Consider the following 18,380-nt stretch of genomic DNA (forward strand, 5'->3'; position numbering starts at 1 on the left):
TTACCAAAAAAATTTACCTTTGAATTGGTTTGCAAAGGTGTACACAAGTGCGTTTTCGAATAAGGATTATTATTATTATTATTATTATTATTATTTGGGGTAAATTTTTAGAAGTAACCAACGTTTTCTTTTATTATTATTTTTATGGTTTCCAATGGAAAATACTGTGCTTTAATTAGTTTTGACCATCATTTTGGGGGGAAAATCCCCCTTTTGGAATTTTGAGTAAGATTTCCAAAAGTGGGTTTATCCCCCAAAATCAAGATCAAGATTAATTAAAAACACACTATTTTGCATTAAACTAACCCAAACTAACCTAACCTAACCTAGGCCTAACCTAGGGCCTGACATACCGAATGCACACGCCTGCACCAGCCAATATGTCGCAACATTCATCCGTTACTGAGCGACAGCCTAACCTAAGCCACTATATGACTACCCCTACAAAATTTGCTCCCCCAACTCAAACTAAGCTTAAAAGGTAAGTCTTAGAATGGTTCAGGGACGTAATATAATGAAAATTGGTAACGTTGGTTACTTCTAAAGTTATACCTTATTAGGTAATTGCGCTGGTTTTCCATTTCCTCACTATCCAACCTTATTCTGAATTCAGTGACTTCATATCTCTCGAAGACCGCAGCTATACTTTTCCCAGCATTCATCATAGGGTTTCGTTTTTCTTACCTACAGCACTCTCCCAAACTCATTAGCCAAGAAATTACCCTTCGTTTCCGCTTAAACCATCATCTGCAAATAAAATGTTCTGGATAGAGGTACAGAGAGTTAGACAGTGATAAAGAAGGAAGTCGGGGAGTGAAAGATAAAAATGGTATATTGCTAGTGGAGAAGGGAGAGGAAATGAGCAGATGGAAGGAATACTTATGGAATTGATGAACGTTGAGAGTGAAAGTCTATCTATCTGTCTATTGCCAGAGAATGAAAGTAATGCGAGTATAAGTGGCTGGGAAATGGCTGGGTGGAGGAGGGAGGTGAGAAAAGAGGAAGAAATCAGTAGGATGGAAGTAGTGGAAGCTTTGGAGAAAGTCAAAATAGGGAAAGCCCCTGGAATCGATGGAGTGTGTGGTGAAATACTGAAGCATGGGGGAGAGAGTAATGGAATAGATATGGAACGTGTGCAGATTGGCTTGGGAGGAAGATAGGGACCCAGAGAATTGGAAGTCAGGTATAATTCCCTTGTACAAAGGAAAAGGGGAAAAAAAGAGTGTAATGACTGGGGCATTTGTCTTCTTAATGTAATGGGAAAAGTATATGGTAGGATACTTATTGACAGAGTTAGAGAAAAGACCAAGGAATTAGCTGGAGAAGAACAGGGAGGTTTTAGGAAGGGAAGAGGTTGTGTAAATCATATATTCATTCCTAGGTCTTCAGTGGAAAAGTTTCTAGAGAAGGGAATGAGGTTGTATGCTGCCTTCATGGATTTGGAGAAAGCTATGACAAGGTGGATAGACAAGGAGTTTGGAAAGTATTAAGTATATATGGAGTAAATGAGAAGTTGTTGAATGCTGTGAAGAGTATGTGTAATAACTGAAATGAAACTTGACAAATTAATCACTTTTTTATTTTTATTTTTTTTATTTTTTTTTTTAATGCGAGGAAGAAGGAACCAAAGGCCATGAGCCCGCAGTAACAGTTCCCTCCAAGAGAAAAACAAAATACAATATAGAGCCAAATTCAAGATCCAATCATTTTGAGATGCCTGGACACACTGCGTTTGAAAGACTGGAGATCATAGGCAGCAGGAAATACAGACAGAGGGAGACAGTTCCAGAGCTGACCTGTTGCATAAATGAAAGACTGGGAGTAACGGTTAACTCTTGCATTAGAGAGTTGGACAGAAAAAGGATGAGAGTTTGCTGCCAGACGGGTGCTACGCGCCCGTCGTAGAGGTGGAGGAATGCAAGCAGACAGTTCAGAGGAGCAGTGATCATTAAAGTAGCGATAGAAAAGAGATAAAGATGCAACAGTGCGGCGAAGAGACAGAGGTTGAAGGGAGTCAGTAAGAATTGGAGAGTTAATGAGACGAAAAGCCTTTGACTCCACCCTATTGAGAAGAGCTGTATGTGGGGAGCCTCCCCACACATGAGAGTTGTACTCCACACAGGGGCGGATAAAACCCCTGTATAGAGTCAACAATTGTGCAGGGGTAAAGAAAGAGAGGAGTCGGCTTAGCACACCCAATCTCTTGGAAGCAGATTTTACAAGAGATGTAATATGATCTTTCCAACATAAGTCCCGAGTAAATGAAACCCCAAGCATGTTCAAGGATGATGCAGGATTAAGCTGAATATTATTAAACATTAGTGGGTATACCTGTGGAAGATTTTGTCGGGTTGATAGGTGTAAGAACTGAGTCTTAGATGCATTAAAGACAACCATATTATTTTTACCCCAGTCAGAGATACGAGCCAAATCAGACATTAGGTGTGCCATAGCCTCATCCCTTGCTTGTTGAAGTAACTGTTGAGATGGGCGTTGCGGGAACCGAATGGAAAGGTGAAGGGTGGAGTCGTCAGCGTATGAGTGGATAGGGTTAGATGTACAGCTTAGAAGATCATTGATGAATAAAGGGAAGAGAGTTGGTGATAGGACAGAGCCCTGAGGAACACCACTGTTGATAGATCTAGGAGAAGAACGATGGCCGTCTACAACAGCGGCTATAGAACGACCAGAAAGGAAGCTAGCGATGAAGGCACAGATAGAAGGATAGAAACCGTAGGAGGGCAGTTTGGAAATTAAAGATTTATGCCAGACTCGATCGAAAGCCTTAGAGATGTCAAGTGCAATGGCAAAGCTTTCGCCAAAGTCCCGAAAGGAGGATGACCAGGAGTCTGAAAGGTAGGTGAGAAGATCGCCAGTGGAGCGTCCCTGACGGAACCCATACTGACGATCGGAAAGAAGGTTGTGATAGGAAAGATGCCTTAAAATTTTTCTATTAAGAATTGACTCGAAAACTTTTGAAATACAGGACGTTAAAGCAATTGGACGATAGTTGGAGGGTTGGGAGTGGTCACCCTTCTTTGGGACTGGCTGAATGAGAGCAAACTTCCAGCAAGAAGGAAAGGTACAAGTTGACAGACAAAGGCGAAAGAGTTTGCCTTGGCAGGGTGTAAGCACAGAAGCACAGTTCTTGAGAACAACAGGAGGGACCCCATCCGGCCCATATGCCTTGTTAGTACTGAGGCCAGTGATGGCAGAAAATACATCAACTGAAGAAATTTTAATGTCAGCCATGAGGAAGTCAGAGGGGGGAAGTGATGGAGGAACAGCACCGGAATCGTCTAAGGTAGAATTGGAGGAGAAAGTCTGTGCGAAGAGATCTGCTTTATCAGTAGAAGAAATAGCTACAGAACCATCAGAGTAGAAAAGAGGAGGGAAGGATGATGAGGTAAAGTTGTTAGAAAGATTTTTGGCAAGATGCCAGAAGGAGCGGGAAGAATTCGAGTCGGAGAGTTGAGAGCATTTAGTATGGATGAAATTATTTTTAGTAGAGCGAAGAACAGACTTAGCACGATTCCGGGCAGAAACGTAAAGATGATGTGATTCAGGGGTGGGTTGGCTCCGGTACCTTTTGTAGGCCCTCTCCTTGTTGCGGACAGCATTAGAACAAGCGTGATTAAACCAAGGCTTTCTTGCATTAGTCAAAGGATATGAGAAAGGAATGTATGCTTCCATGCCCGAGAGAATAACCTCCGTAATGCGCAAGGCACACTCAGATGGCTCCCGGCCACGGAAGCAATAATCATTCCAGGGAAAATCAAAGAAGTACTGCCTGAGGGCCTCCCAGTCCGCGGCTCCAAAATGCCACAGACGACGTTTCCCTGGAGGTTCCACAGGCCGTACCGGAGTGATAGGACTGGTCCGACCGAGATTCAATCTCAGGCCTCTGCGCTTCATACGCGCGCTCGTTACCACTGAGCCAAAGAGAGGACCCCCACATTACCTCTAAGCAATGCTGGCTTTTATACACCCCATTACATCACTTTTTTCTCCCCTTGGTGATTAATTTGGTCAGTTCAGAACACATGTGGTAGTGAAGTGCATTGGAAGCACTGCGGACCACACAGACAGCTCACCCCCGGGATGTAAGGCTGTCAACAATCATTGCCCTCAAGACCTTGCCTCTCATCCCACACCGATGCTAACCAATGTAATGACAGAACTGAAACTTAAATTAATCACTGGTCCAGCTGAGATTCGATCTCAGGACCCCGTGCTTCATACGCGCGAACGTTACCACTGAGCCAAAGAGGATCCCCACGTTGCCTCTAAGCAATGCAGGCTTTTATACACCTCTTTACATATGTATGAGGGGGCTGAGGCTGCAATGCATGTGGATAATGAACTGAGAGAATTTTTCAGTTTGAATGGTGAATTGAAACAGGGATGTCATTTCCCCATGGTTGTTCAGTCTGTATAGTGGGGCCTCATCTGGCAAATACAGTAGTCTAAAAAAATCATACCAGATGTGAAACTGCCAGATCTGGGGCAAACTTTAAATGGGGAAAAATTAACAGGAGTTTTGTCACCCAAAAGTTACCCAATTTTACATATTTTTATGCTTTTTATCCCAAGGAAGTTACATATAACTATGCAAAACATCAATATAAATATATAAAGGAAATAAAAACTCACCATTATCAATTTCAGGAGTGTTTTATTGGGCCAAAAGTATGGGTTATTGGTTGATGAATGACTACTGGCAGGCAGCCTGGGGCGCTGCCTCATCTTCTCTCCCAGGGTCGTCATAGTACTGTTGTAACAAGTTCTAGCTGAACACCACCAAACACAAGAACCAGGTACAAAAACTAGTCTGGAAAGTTGGTAGCAGTGATCTGTGTGGTGGCAGTGTAAACAATGGCATCATCACAAGATGGCCACCAAGTGCTGAGCTGGATGCACACCGAATTTCGCCTGGTGAGCGCCTTCTAGATACGAGGCTTCATCACCAGATGCGGTGCTTTGGAAAGTTTCTAACGTGTCGCCAGTTGTGAAACTGCTAGATAAAAGAAATGCCAGATGCGAGGCCCCACAATATATGGATTGGATTATAAAAGAGATACAAAGTAGGGCAGTGGATGTTGGAGTGACCCTAATGAGAGAGGACAGTGTTTGGTAGGGCAGTGGATGTTGGAGTGACCCTACTGACAGAGGGCAGTGTTTGGAAACTCCCTCTACTGTTGTTTGCAGATGGTACTGCATTAAGTGAAGATGAAGGGGAACTGCAAGGCTTGGTGAATGAATTTGGGAGTGTGTGTAAGAAACAGAGCCTAAAGTTGAATGTAATTGTAAAGTTATGGTCTTTGAGAGATATGAAGTTACTGAATGTACAGTGAGGCTGGATGAGGAGGAAATGGAAAATGGGAGTGTGTTTAAGTACTTGGGTCGAGTGATTAGTAAGGATGAAAGTTCATAGTACGACATGCTTGAAAGGATACAACAGGGAAGAAAGGTTGCTGGTTCTTTGAAAACAGTGATAAGGAACAGGGAAGTGAGCATGGAAGTAAAAAAGTCATTGCATGATAGTACACTAAAACCTCGATTTAAGGGACTAAATGGGGAATCAACTTGTCCATTACTTGAAAATGTCCATTGTTTTTCCACATATAAAGACAGTCTTATGAAGTTCAATGATTGTTTCACTTATTTATATGATTAGGAATATTATTTTACAGGTACTGTATAAAGAAACATATTAATGTTTCAAGCAGCAGACCTTTTGAATGGCCCTGTCTGTTTGTCAGGTAGAATATGGAGTCCCTTAAATCCAAAATCCCTTAAATGGGGGTCCCTTAAATCAAGGTTTGAGTGTATTGTGATTGAAATGCGTGGCGTACAGCATAGTGCCTCTGAAAACGAGATGCGTGGTGTACAGCATAGTGCCCCCGGAAACGCACCGACACCCCCACCCAGACCCCACGGAGTAGCCGCAGCCGAACCACGGGATGCCGTCCAACAACGGCATAAGTCAGCCTGGGCCTTGCGCCCCTATAACACCTAATCGTCGCCCTGTCACCCTAGCAGGAAAAGGACACTACCTTCGGGGAGTGAGACTGCCGGATCAGTTAGGGATGGAGCTGCTTATTCAGTTCCAGACAGCACCCCTCAGGAGACTGCTTAATGCCGCTCTCGCCTTCGCCAGACGGCCAGTTGCCGCTCTGAAGGTGTTTCTCCCAAGTCGTCTTATTGCTGCTCCTCCCTCTTGCAGAAGGAGACGGCCTACTGCCGCTCCCGCCTTTGCCAGACGGCCGATTGCTGCTCCGAAGGTGCTGCCCCCGAGTCGGCCTATTGCCGCTCCTCCCTCCAGCAGAAGGAGACGACCGATTGCCACTCCGAAGGTGTTGCCTCTGAGACGGCCTACTGCCGCTCCTCCCTCTGCCAGAAAGAGACAGCCTACTGCCGCTCCTGCCTTCGTCAGACGGCCGATTGCCGCTCCAAAGGTGCTGCCCTAGAGTCAGCCTATTGCCGCTCCTCCCTCTGGCAGACGGAGATGGCCTACTGCCGCTCCCGCCTTCGTCAGACGGCCGATTTTTTTTTTTTTTTTTTTTTTTTTTTTTTTTTTTTTTTTTTTAAATGCAAGGAAGAAGGAACCAAAGGCATGAGCCCGCAGTAACAGTTCCCTCCAAGAGAAAAACAAAATACAATAGAGAGCCAAATTCAAGATCCGATCATTTTGAGATGCCTGTACACACTACGTTTGAAAGACTGGAGATCATAGGCAGAAGGAAATACAGACAGAGGGAGACAGTTCCAGAGCTGACCTGTTGCATAAATGAAAGACTGGGAGTAACGGTTAACTCTTGCATTAGAGAGTTGGACAGAAAAGGGATGAGAGTTTGCTGCCAGACGGGTGCTACGCGCCCGTCGTAGAGGTGGAGGAATGCAAGCAGACAGTTCAGAGGAGCAGTGACCATTAAAGTAGCGATAGAAAAGAGATAAAGATGCAACAGTGCGGCGAAGAGACAGAGGTTGAAGGGAGTCAGTAAGAGGAGGAGAGTTAATGAGACGAAAAGCCTTTGACTCCACCCTATTGAGAAGAGCTGTATGTGGGGAGCCTCCCCACACATAAGAGTTGTACTCCACACAGGGGCGGATAAAACCCCTGTATAGAGTCAACAATTGTGCAGGGGTAAAGAAAGAGCGGAGTCGGCTTAGCACACCCAATCTCTTGGAAGCAGATTTTACAAGAGATGTAATATGATCTTTCCAACATAAGTCCCGAGTAAATGAAACCCCAAGCATGTTCAAGGATGATGCAGGATTAATCTGAATATTATTAAACATTAGTGGGTATACCTGTGGAAGATTTTGTCGGGTTGATAGGTGTAAGAACTGAGTCTTAGATGCATTAAAGACAACCATATTATTTTTACCCCAGTCAGAGATATGAGCCAAGTCAGTCATTAGGTGTGCCATAGCCTCATCCCTTGTTTCTTGAAGTAACTGTTGAGATGGGCGTTGCGGGAACCGAATGGAAAGGTGAAGGGTGGAGTCATCAGCATATGAGTGGATAGGGTTAGATGTACAGCTTAGAAGATCATTGATGAATAAAAGGAAGAGAGTTGGTGATAGGACAGAGCCCTGAGGAACACCACTGTTAATAGATCTAGGAGAAGAACGATGGCCGTCTGCGACAGCAGCTATAGAACGACCAGAAAGGAAGCTAGCGATGAAGGCACAGATAGAAGGATAGAAACCGTAGGAGGGCAGTTTGGAAATTAAAGATTTATGCCAGACTCGATCGAAAGCCTCTGAGATGTCAAGTGCAATGGCAAAGCTTTCGCCAAAGTCCCGAAAGGAGGATGACCAGGAGTCTGAAAGGTAGGTGAGAAGATCGCCAGTGGAGCGTCCCTGACGGAACCCATACTGACGATCGGAAAGAAGGTTGTGATAGGAAAGATGCCTTAAAATTTTTCTATTAAGAATTGACTCGAAAACTTTTGAAATACAGGACGTTAAAGCAATTGGACGATAGTTGGAGGGTTGGGAGTGGTCACCCTTCTTTGGGACTGGCTGAATGAGAGCAAACTTCCAGCAAGAAGGAAAGGTACAAGTTGACAGACAAAGGTGAAATAGTTTGCCTAGGCAGGGTGTAAGCACAGAAGCACAGTTTTTGAGAACAACAGGAGGGACCCCATCAGGCCCATATGCCTTGTTAGTACTGAGGCCAGTAATTGCCGCTCCAAAGGTGTTGCCCCCGAGACGGCTTACTGCCGCTCCTCCCTCCTGCAGAAGGAGACGGCCTGCTGCCGCTCCCGCCCTCGTCAGACGGCCGATTGCCACTCCAAAGGTGTCCAGAGGCACGCTGACTCCCCCACTCAGGCCATGGCCAATTGCTGGGCCTCGGCGCCTCATAGTTGCACCCTTGGACAGCCACGGCCAAATGCCGGGCCCCACGGCCAAAGCGAGGTGTCGATAGTGTCATCGCCCCAGCATGAGACAAGAGCCAGGCCTCCAGTATCAGAGAACCCCAGCGAGGCCTTACGGTTTCCACTGGCCTCTGCTCCCTACGCCTGGCCCTGGAGAAGACCCACCTGACGGACCCTAATTCAGGTTGGTGCCGCAGCCCCTCCCTGATGGTGCCCCTCGACTCTGGGGACCGCAGCCCTCAGTCACTCCAGACCCTCCTCAGGACGCCCGGGCGTGATCTCTCCACGCCCACAAGCCGGTGTAAGACCTCCACCTCCGGCCGAGACCTGAGCCAGAGATTTCTGGACCTGCTTGGCCACAGTCCTGAGGGCCACACTCCTGAACCTAGCCTGGAGACTGTGGGCTCCTTCGCCACTTGCAGCCCTGGACACGAGAGGACGCCCCTGCGAGTCGTCCCGTGCCCTCTCGGCACGCCCTCCCTTGCCGGTGCCCCCATCCCGGCAGAGTTGTCGCCGGCGTGTCTCCCCGCCGCCCCCACCATATGAGTGAATCATGCTAAGTATGGTGTTGCCCTAGAACTAGTGAATTGACTTATGTTAAGTGTGACATTGCCCCAGAATTAGTGTAACAGTAATATAGTGACAATGTGTGTTGAATATCGGGGTGGGTGAAATCACGGGTAGATGAGTAAGGACGAGTGCAGAAGCTAAGTTCTGGTGAATCAGACTCACGAGTGACGCCCTTGTGGAAAACCAGTAAGACTATTATCCTCTGTAGTAAAATACTCCAATGTCCTTTGTTACAAGAAAACAGTAGAGAAAGTGTTAATAATATCCTCCCGCTTGTATTACCATGAACACAGTGATTTCCCAGTGTCACCCTCTCTTTACAAATCTCCTCCCTGCAGTTACCGTAAACATAAGAACCTACGAGAAGTAGAATCAATTGTCAAAACCCCTTTGCTACTAGAAAATACTAAGTTTGAATTAATAATACTTACTCCCTCCCAATATTACTAAAACTCTGTTCTGACCCGCCGCGAGTCACTCCTCTTGCCCCCCTCCCCCCTGTGAGACTCACTCCCCACGCTCCCACTTGTGCCTGCATTTCCTGTACACCTGTGCACTAGAATTACTGTGTTGGCCTCAGTATCAGTTAAGCGAGATATTAATATCCTAGTTAAGGTTTTATTTCTTTGCCATATACTGTGTTGTACTATCTGCTGTTTTTGTCCTGTGTCTGACTGTGGTAATATACTTGCAAAAGTTATTGCCTGGAGTTTTTGTGTCCTACCTCTTTTTGTTGCACTAAGCCCCGGTCTCGAAAGAGGACCCCGCTACACGTTAGGTGTTCTAGGACTGGGAAGTCGGGCCTTTTGCCCCTAGCATTACAGTGATGCCAACCCTAACGTATGGAAGTGAAGCTTGGACCTATAGTTGGAAAGACACAAGTCAAGAGTGAGGGCAGTGTAAATGAGTACTGTAATTTGAAAGGAGCATGTAAAGTTACATGGAGTGACAGACTGAGAAATGAGGAAGTGAAAGAGCATTGTGGTATGGATGTGGATGTGATAAAAAGCATTAGGAGAAATGCATTGAGGTGGTTTGGCCATGTGGAGAGGATGAAGAGCGAGAGACTGACGAGAATGTATGCAAGTGAGGTGGAGGGGAGAGAGGGAGGGGGAGGCCGAGGATGAGATGGAGGGATGGAATGGAGAGGGCATACGAGAGAGGGAGGTGTGAGCTGGGAGCAAGGCACTGAAATGGCATTGGACAGGTCAACATGGAGGTGACTTGTTTGTGGCCACCCCTTACAGGATTGGGACATCTGGCAGTAGATAGATACTGTATATAGATATTTATTGAAAATAGTGGTTTATTGCACTGATGGAAGTGGCCCAGTGCAGATACTTGGCAGAGATTATAATGCAGAAGATTGGAGATTATGTACAGTGGGTCTTCATGTTCTGTGATTTAATTAGTCTGGTGAAACCATTGCTGAATGCAAAGTTTACTTTATATGGAAAAAATATCATTTAGTCTGTGCTCATCCTCCTAGTCACCCTTTTGACCCCTGATTTCCTGCTTTAACCCGTCACGTCCCGACCAATTTTCCACCACTGACTCCCCCAAATCCTGACCATTTTTGGAAAAAAAAATTTCTGGGTAAAACCTCCGCTTTTGGTGAGAAACATGGAAAATTCATAGAGAAATCGCTTACCTGAAGTTTAAAATACTCGGTACAGGTAGGAGTACCTCCTTACCTTACAGGGTTTTCTGTCAGGCTGGCTGCAAAGAAAACGAGTTCTATGGGAGGATAACTATTCCACACCACTCATAAACAGTATTTATTTATTTATTTGGTACAAATTTATATGTAGTATGAGAGTATATTGGTTTTCAAACAGTAATATAGGTATTATAAGCATTGTTTCACTCACTAACTCATCACCATTCCTGACCTTCTTTTGCTACATTACCTGATCATCATTTCTGACTGTTTCTTCCTTTAATGCTATGTAAACTTTGTCCTCCACATTGTCATCGATTGGGGAATCACTCTGGCCCTGAATGTCTTTATTGGCCATGTCACTGGTAACAGGTGAATTGCCAAGACAATGGAGGGGGGGGAGGTTATGCGGTGTAAGACATTGTACCTCCTTGGCATCTTGTAGAGGAATAGAGGAAGGTGTCCCGTGTATACGTACAAAAAATCACGCGCGAAAATTGAAAATTGTGCAAATTAGGGACCTTGCAATTGCACAACGTACCAGTACATCGACGGGACGTCTCGGGTTAAGTGCTGAAAATGAAACACAGTGTATCAGCAATACATTATACAGATACAGTACTGTATGGTTATATATCTACTCACTAGCAAAAGACTGCTAAATGTTCGGCACTGTGAGAGAAAAAAAAAAAGCACCCAAGGTGACCAGATGCTCACAACAATGATGATAATGGTGGTCTGGTGGCGGACGGGCAAGGCATTTCACGCCTCACATCACTAAACACGTAAGACAATCACTAAATGAGCGGGATTGGTACCTTTTCTAAGCTATTGCTAAACGCAAAAATTCTATCTATCTATCTATCTATAGCCCGACACCCTAATCCCGCAAAGGGTGGCCGCAGACAAAACGCCTCCAAGTCACTCTGTCACCCACCATTTGACTCCCCTCCCCCCAACTCACCCCCCCCTCCCTCATATACCTCTCAGCTCCATCCCTCCACCTCATCCTCGGTCTACCCCTCCCTCTCCCTCCCTCCACCTCACCTACATACACCCTCTTAGTCAGTCTTTCATTCTCCATTCTCTCCACATGTCCAAACCACCTCAGTGTATTTCTCCTAATCTTTTCAACCACATCCACATCTACCCCACAGCATTCCTTCACTTCTTCATTCGTCAACCTGTCCCTCCACGTCACTCCACATGCTCCTCTCAAGTAACTCATTTCCACTGCTCTCACTCTTGACTTGTTCTCCTCTTGCAAGGTCCACGCCTCGCAAAAATTGCTAACTTTAAACACGCTGAACGCAAGGGACCACTGTATAGCTAGATTCATCTAAATGAAGCTGGAGAAGGGTATTTCTTCATAATGGTAATAAATATGCATCAATACCAGTTGTTCATTTTATGCATTTAAAAGAAATATACCAGCATTTGGCTTTGAGAAAATCAACTACAGTGAACACTTGTCACTTCATACGTGGGGACTTGAAAATTCTGTGTATCCTACTGGGTCAGCAGCCATGGTTTTTTTGTGAGTGGGACAGTAGAGACATTGGGTTCAGAAGGAATGCCCAAATTGAAAAAAATCTACAGCATGGTGCCAAAAGCATCAGACCTAGCTTGGCGAATCCAGATAAAGGGCTGCTACCATCGCTTCATGTTTACATGAAGTGATTTGTCAAAGCCCTATCAAAAGATGGAGCCTGTTTTGTGTATTAGTGCCAAAAGTTTCCTGGTTTGTCTGAAGCTAAATTGAAAGAGAGCAGCTAAATTTTTAGAAGTAACCAACATTTTCTTTTATTATTATTTTTATGTTTTCCAATGCAAAATACTGTGTTTTAATTACTTTTGACCTTCATTTTGGGGGGAGAATCCCCCTTTTGGAATTTTGAGTAAGATTTCCAAAAGAGGGTTTATCCCCCAAAATCAAGATCAAAATTAATTAAAAACACACTATTTTGCATTAACCTAACCTAACCTAGGCCTAACCTAGGGCCTGACATACCGAGTGCACACGCCTGCACCAGCCAATATGGCGCGACATTCATCTGCTACTGAGCAATAGCTTAACCAAAGCCACTATATGACTACCCCTACAAAATTTGCTCCCACAGCTCAAACTAGGCTTAAAAGGTAAGTCTTAGTTAGAATAGTTCAGGGACATAATATAATGAAAATTGGTAACGTTGGTTACTTTTAAAGTTATACCAGAGAGCATATTACTGAACCTGATAAGCTTACTAGAAAACTGATTTCTGATTCAGAATTTGATGATGCAACGAATGACCTGAAATGAGAGGCTTGGGTATCATTCAAAGAAGTACTGTAATTCCTAAGTTTTGGGGTATGGTAACAATAAGGATCCAAGTTACAAAGGAATTGTGAAAATCTTGTTGGTCAAGTTTAAAGCATAGGGTTGCGACATGAGTCTCAAAGTTTACATTCTGGATTTGCATTTGGAATTTTTTCCCCACAAATCTTGAAGTGGTGAGTGAAGAACAGGGTGAAAGATTCCATCAGGATATCAAGGACACGGAAGAAGGTACAGTACCATGGACGTTGGGATGTTAGTATGATGACGAACTATTGCTTGATGATTCATAGGGACACACCAGAAAAAGTGTACAAATGACTGGCCAACAAATGAAGTTTTGAAGCAAAAAAACAGAAGTTTCAAAGACTACAGAACTTCTCTATAATTCATATAGAGAACTTCTCTATAATCCATGACACATATAACTTCTCTAAGAGAAGTTATATGTGTCATGGATTATATTGTGTTGTTTCCATTATGTTTAAAATATTACATTGAATAAATATTTTCATTTTCATAATCCTATCTCTCTTGTCACTTACTGCTTTTCTTTCCTTTACAGGTGGCTTTACATTGAATGACAAGCCAAATGGTTTCCTGTAAGCCAAGAAACCATTTACAACGCTGGGTGGTAACCATATAACCAACTCATACGTGCTCTCTACGTGTCAGCAAGTAGGTTGGTGGAGGGTTAGTGTCCCTCCCCGTAAAACAAATAACTCAAAGTCAAATGGCCACCCCTTACGGGATTATGGCGTCTGGCAATAGATAGATCGAAAGATTTAATTTAGAACAATATTGTATAGATCGATTGAAATTTATAATTTGCATTATTTTAATTAAATTTCTTTTTAATTTCATATTAAAATGTGTTGTGATGGAAACATTTAAAAAAAAATTTTATTATGTTCATAAGTGCAATGAAAATAAATACTGTACTCAGAATTCAAACAATTTTTAACTACTGTACTTAGCTAATTTTGCAGACCTGTGTAATCAGTCATTGTCTGCTGTCCATACATTTCACCACCCTCCTATCTCATCACCCACCACGTATACCTGTAACAAGTTCATTTTGTGTCTAAAGAGGGTATTGGCTATCACCAACCCCCCACCCTGCACAAATTTCCACTAGAGCACTGCCGTTCTCAATCTCATCCACTTCTGCAGGCACACCCCACTCACCAACTACTCCTTCCACCATCATAATGCCAACTTTTCCATTGATATCTTCAATAAAAAGCACTCACATTCCTTTCAAACTTTTCCATGCATACTTCCATATATGCCCAGAACTCTTCTTTCACTCTGCTCACACGGTCTTCCGTTGATGCATATACACACGAAATTGCCCACATTGGTATTCCTACTTTGTCTTGCTCACACAATCCTTGAATCAGCTAATCCATACTCTCTTATATTCTCTTTCCATCTCTTGCTCACAACAAGGCATGCTGTACTGTACACCCTTTTTTTTGATGTACAATAACATTTTTGCTTATATGATAAAAGTGATCCTGTACGAAGCTTCACTGGTCGATATGTGATCACTTTTTGCTTTTACAGCCACCCTCATGCAAGTTTACAGTCATTTGTTTGTTCAGAGATAGCCTTTCCACTCACTGCTATTGTTGGTGTCAATGATGAATTCTATAGTGTAGTGTTGGAGTTCAAGCAGCAAGTGAAGTGAAAGTAACTATCTATTCCTATTGCCAGACGCCTCAATCCCGTTTGGGGTGGCCACAAACAAATCGCCTCCAAGTCGCCCTGTCCCCCGCCATTTCACTGCCCTGCTCCCAACTCACACCCCCCTCTCTCATATACCTCTCCACCCCATCCCTCCATCTCATCCTTGGCCTCCCCCTCCCTCTTCCCCCCTCCACCTCACTCACATACACTCTCTTCGTCAGTCTTTCACCCTCCATCCTCTCCACATGGCCAAAACACCTCAGTGTGTTCTTCATAACGCTTCCTATCACATCCACATCAACACCACAACGCTCCTTTATATCCGCATTCGTCAGCCTGTCTCTCCATGTGACTCCACAGGCTCCTCTTAAATAACTCATTTCCACTGCTCTCACTCTTGACTTGTGTCCTTCCAACAATGTCCAAGCTTCACTTCCATACGTTAGAGTTGGTAATACTGTCATGTAGTAACTTTTTCACTTCCATGCTCACTTCCCTGTTTCTTATCACTGCTTTCAAAGAACCAGCAACCTTTCTTCCCTGCTGTACCCTTTCAAGCACTTCACCCTCCAAACCTCCATCCTTACTCATCACACTACCCAAGTACTTAAACGTACTCACATTTTCCAATTCCTCACCATCCAACCTCACTATACATTCACTGACTTTACCTCTCTCAAAGACCATCACTTTACTCTTCCCTACATTCACCTTTAGATTCCGTTTCTTACACACTCTCTCAAACTCATCCACCAAGCCTTGCAGCTCCCCTTCGTCTTCACTCAACAACACAGTATCATCTGCAAACAACAGTACAGGGAGTTTCCAAACACTATCCTCTCTCACCAGGGCCACTCCAACATCCACTACCCTACCTTGTACCTCTTTTATTACCCCATCCATGTACAGATTGAACAACCATGGAGACATGACACATCCCTGTTTCAAACCAACTTTCAAAGAGAAAAATTCACTTAGTTCACCATCCACACGCACTGCAGTCTTCGCACCATCGTACATACTCTTCACAGCATTCAACAACTTCCCATCCACTCCATATATTCTTAACACTTTCCACAATCCTTGTCTATCCACCCTGTCAAATGCTTTCTCCAAATCCATGAAAGCCGCATACAACTTCTTTCCCTTCTCTAGAAACTTTTCCACTAAAGATCTAAGAATGAATATCTGATCTACACAACCTCTTCCCTTCCTAAAGCCTTCCTGTTCTTCTCCAACTAATTTCTCTGTTCTTTCTCTAACTCTGTCAATAAGTATCCTACCATACACTTTTCCTATTATACTATGAAGACAAATGCCCCTATGATTACCACACACTTCTTTTTCCCCTTTTCCTTTGTACAAGGGAATAATTATACCTGACTTCCAATCCTCCAGGACACTACCTTCCTCCCAGGCCAATCTGCACATCTTCCACATCCATTCTACTACTATCTCTCCCCCATACTTCAGCATTTCACCACACACTCCATCAATTCCTGGGGCTTTCCCCAATTTAACTTTCTTCATTGCTTCCACAACTTCTATCCTACTGATTTCTTCCTGTCTTCTCACCTCCCTCCTTCTCCCAGCCATTCCCCAGCCACTTATACTCGCATTATTTCCATCCTCTACGTTCAACAATTCCTTAAAGTTTTCTCTCCAACTGCTCACTTTTTCTCCCTTCTCCACTAGTAATCTACCATTTTTATCTTTCACTCCCCTGCTAACTTCACTTCCACCCTGTCTTACTCTTTTCACCTCTTTCCAGAACATTTTCTTACAGTCCCTCCACTTTACACTCAAATTCCTTCCAAATTCCTCATCCATTCTCTTCTTACTTTCTCTTACTAATCTTTTCACCTCTCTCTTTCTTTCTACATATAACTCTCTCTTCCGCCTCTCAACTTCTTCCACGCCCCTATTTCTCATCCATTCATTGTATGCTTTCTTCTTTTGTGCCACAGCCTGTTTCACCTCTTCAGTCCACCACGCTGTTCCTTGCACCCCCCTCCGTCTTCTCTTCCTTCCACACACCACATCACATGCTGCACATATTTCTTCTGTAAATATCCTACACACACCTTCCACGTCTCCCATCTGCTCCAATTCATAATTGCCCAATCATTCCTCCACTTCTCTCTTATACTCTGCCATTTTCTCATCCTCTTGTAACCTTTCCACTCTCCTTGCAACTACTCCTTCCTCTCGTCTTTCCCTTCTTCTATCCCTCCATCTTACTTGAATTTTAATTCTGGCCACCACCAAGTAGTGGTCAGAAAGTCCACTCCCCCAGCCTCTATAAACTCTTGCATCCATTACACATCCTCGCATCCTTTCATCCACACACACATAATCAGTCATTGCCTTCCTTTCATTCAGTTCACCACCCACCCTTCTCATCACTCGCCATGTATACCTGTGAATCATTTTATGCCTGAAGAGGGTATTGGCTATCACCAACCCCCTCCCAGCACAAATGTCTACTAACGCACTCCCATTCTCATCTATCTCAGCAGGCACACCCCACTCACCAACTATTCCATCCACCTTCACATTCCCAACTTTACCATTCATATCACCAATCAAAAACACTCTCATTCCTTCCAAACTTTTCCATGCACACTTCCACATTTGTCCAGAACTCTTCTCTCACTCTTCTAGCACGATCTTGCGTTGGCGCATACACACACAATCGCCCACATTTGTATTCCAACTTTCAACTTTACCCACACAATCCTTGACCCAACTGATCCATACTGTCTTATGCTCTTCTTCCATCTTTTACTCACAACTATACATACTCCTTCCTTTGCCCTCTCATTCTCACCTACTCCTGCACATATACCCCATCCATACTCCCATTCTCTCACACTTTCTCCTCTCCATTTTGTTTCAGTTATTCCACATACATCCACTTTCGCACCCTCAAGCACCTGGACAATCTCTCTCTCTTTCACCTCATCATTCGCTCCTCTTACATTCCACAGTTGGAAACTTGTCTTTAGACTCTGTTTGGTGTGTGACCCTTGGCCAGAAGTGTATCCTCACTGAACCCATGTTACATGTGCCTTGTTATACAGTAAATCATAATGGTAGGTGGTGGCTGCCTACTTTTTTTCTTCACCTTTATCATTCTTTGTCTGTGTCAGCCGACCTCTCTTCCTATTTATCCCATCTTTCCTGTCACATTTTATTACTCTTCTCTCCTTTTCAAGTGGCTTTACATTGAGTGACAAACCTAATGGTTTCCTGTAAGCCGGGAAACCATGTATGGTACAACACTGGGTGGTAACCACATAACCAACCCACATGTGTTGCATACGCGTCAACAAGTGGGCTGGCAGAGGGTTAGTGCACCTTCCTGTAAAACAACTAACTAAAAGACAAATGGCCACCCCATATGAGATATGGCATCTCTCTATAGATAGATAGATTACACGATGGATTTTTTCAAATGCATCCTCTTTGTAAAATGAGGGTGTGCACATGTAAATTAGAATATACAGACGGGGGAATGTTGACTTGGTTGAGTAGTTTCTCACTGAGTGACTACTGGAATACATTTTGCTACAAGAGAAGTTTGGCATAAATATCAGGAAGGTGATGCAGTTTTGAGAGGAAGGAAAAGGGTAGCTAACAGGAGGATCACAAGTGTGCATATGTAGGAATGAATTCCCAGCAACAGATTGAAAATGTGGGATGAAGTCCTGCATGGGTATCTCTGCACAAGGGGGGTTGAATGGGGAAACAG

The 18,380-nt window shown here is 44.0% G+C and overlaps 1 protein-coding gene across 1 annotated transcript in view; it reads left to right on the plus strand.

Moving 5' to 3' along the window:
- Positions 1-18,380, plus strand: part of LOC145412852 (pyridine nucleotide-disulfide oxidoreductase domain-containing protein 2-like) — a 276,097-nt gene that overhangs the window by 11,565 nt on the left and 246,152 nt on the right. The window contains exons 3-4 of the mRNA XM_080282652.1: positions 8,341-8,504; positions 8,750-8,808. Of these exons, the coding sequence (XP_080138778.1) occupies positions 8,341-8,504; positions 8,750-8,808 (223 nt within the window). The remainder of the gene's footprint in view (positions 1-8,340; positions 8,505-8,749; positions 8,809-18,380) is intronic.

This window comes from Coenobita brevimanus, chromosome 94 (genome assembly GCF_032717465.1).
Source record: "Coenobita brevimanus isolate Jiangsu-jjx chromosome 94, ASM3271746v2, whole genome shotgun sequence".
NCBI classification, from domain to species: Eukaryota; Metazoa; Arthropoda; class Malacostraca; order Decapoda; family Coenobitidae; genus Coenobita; species Coenobita brevimanus.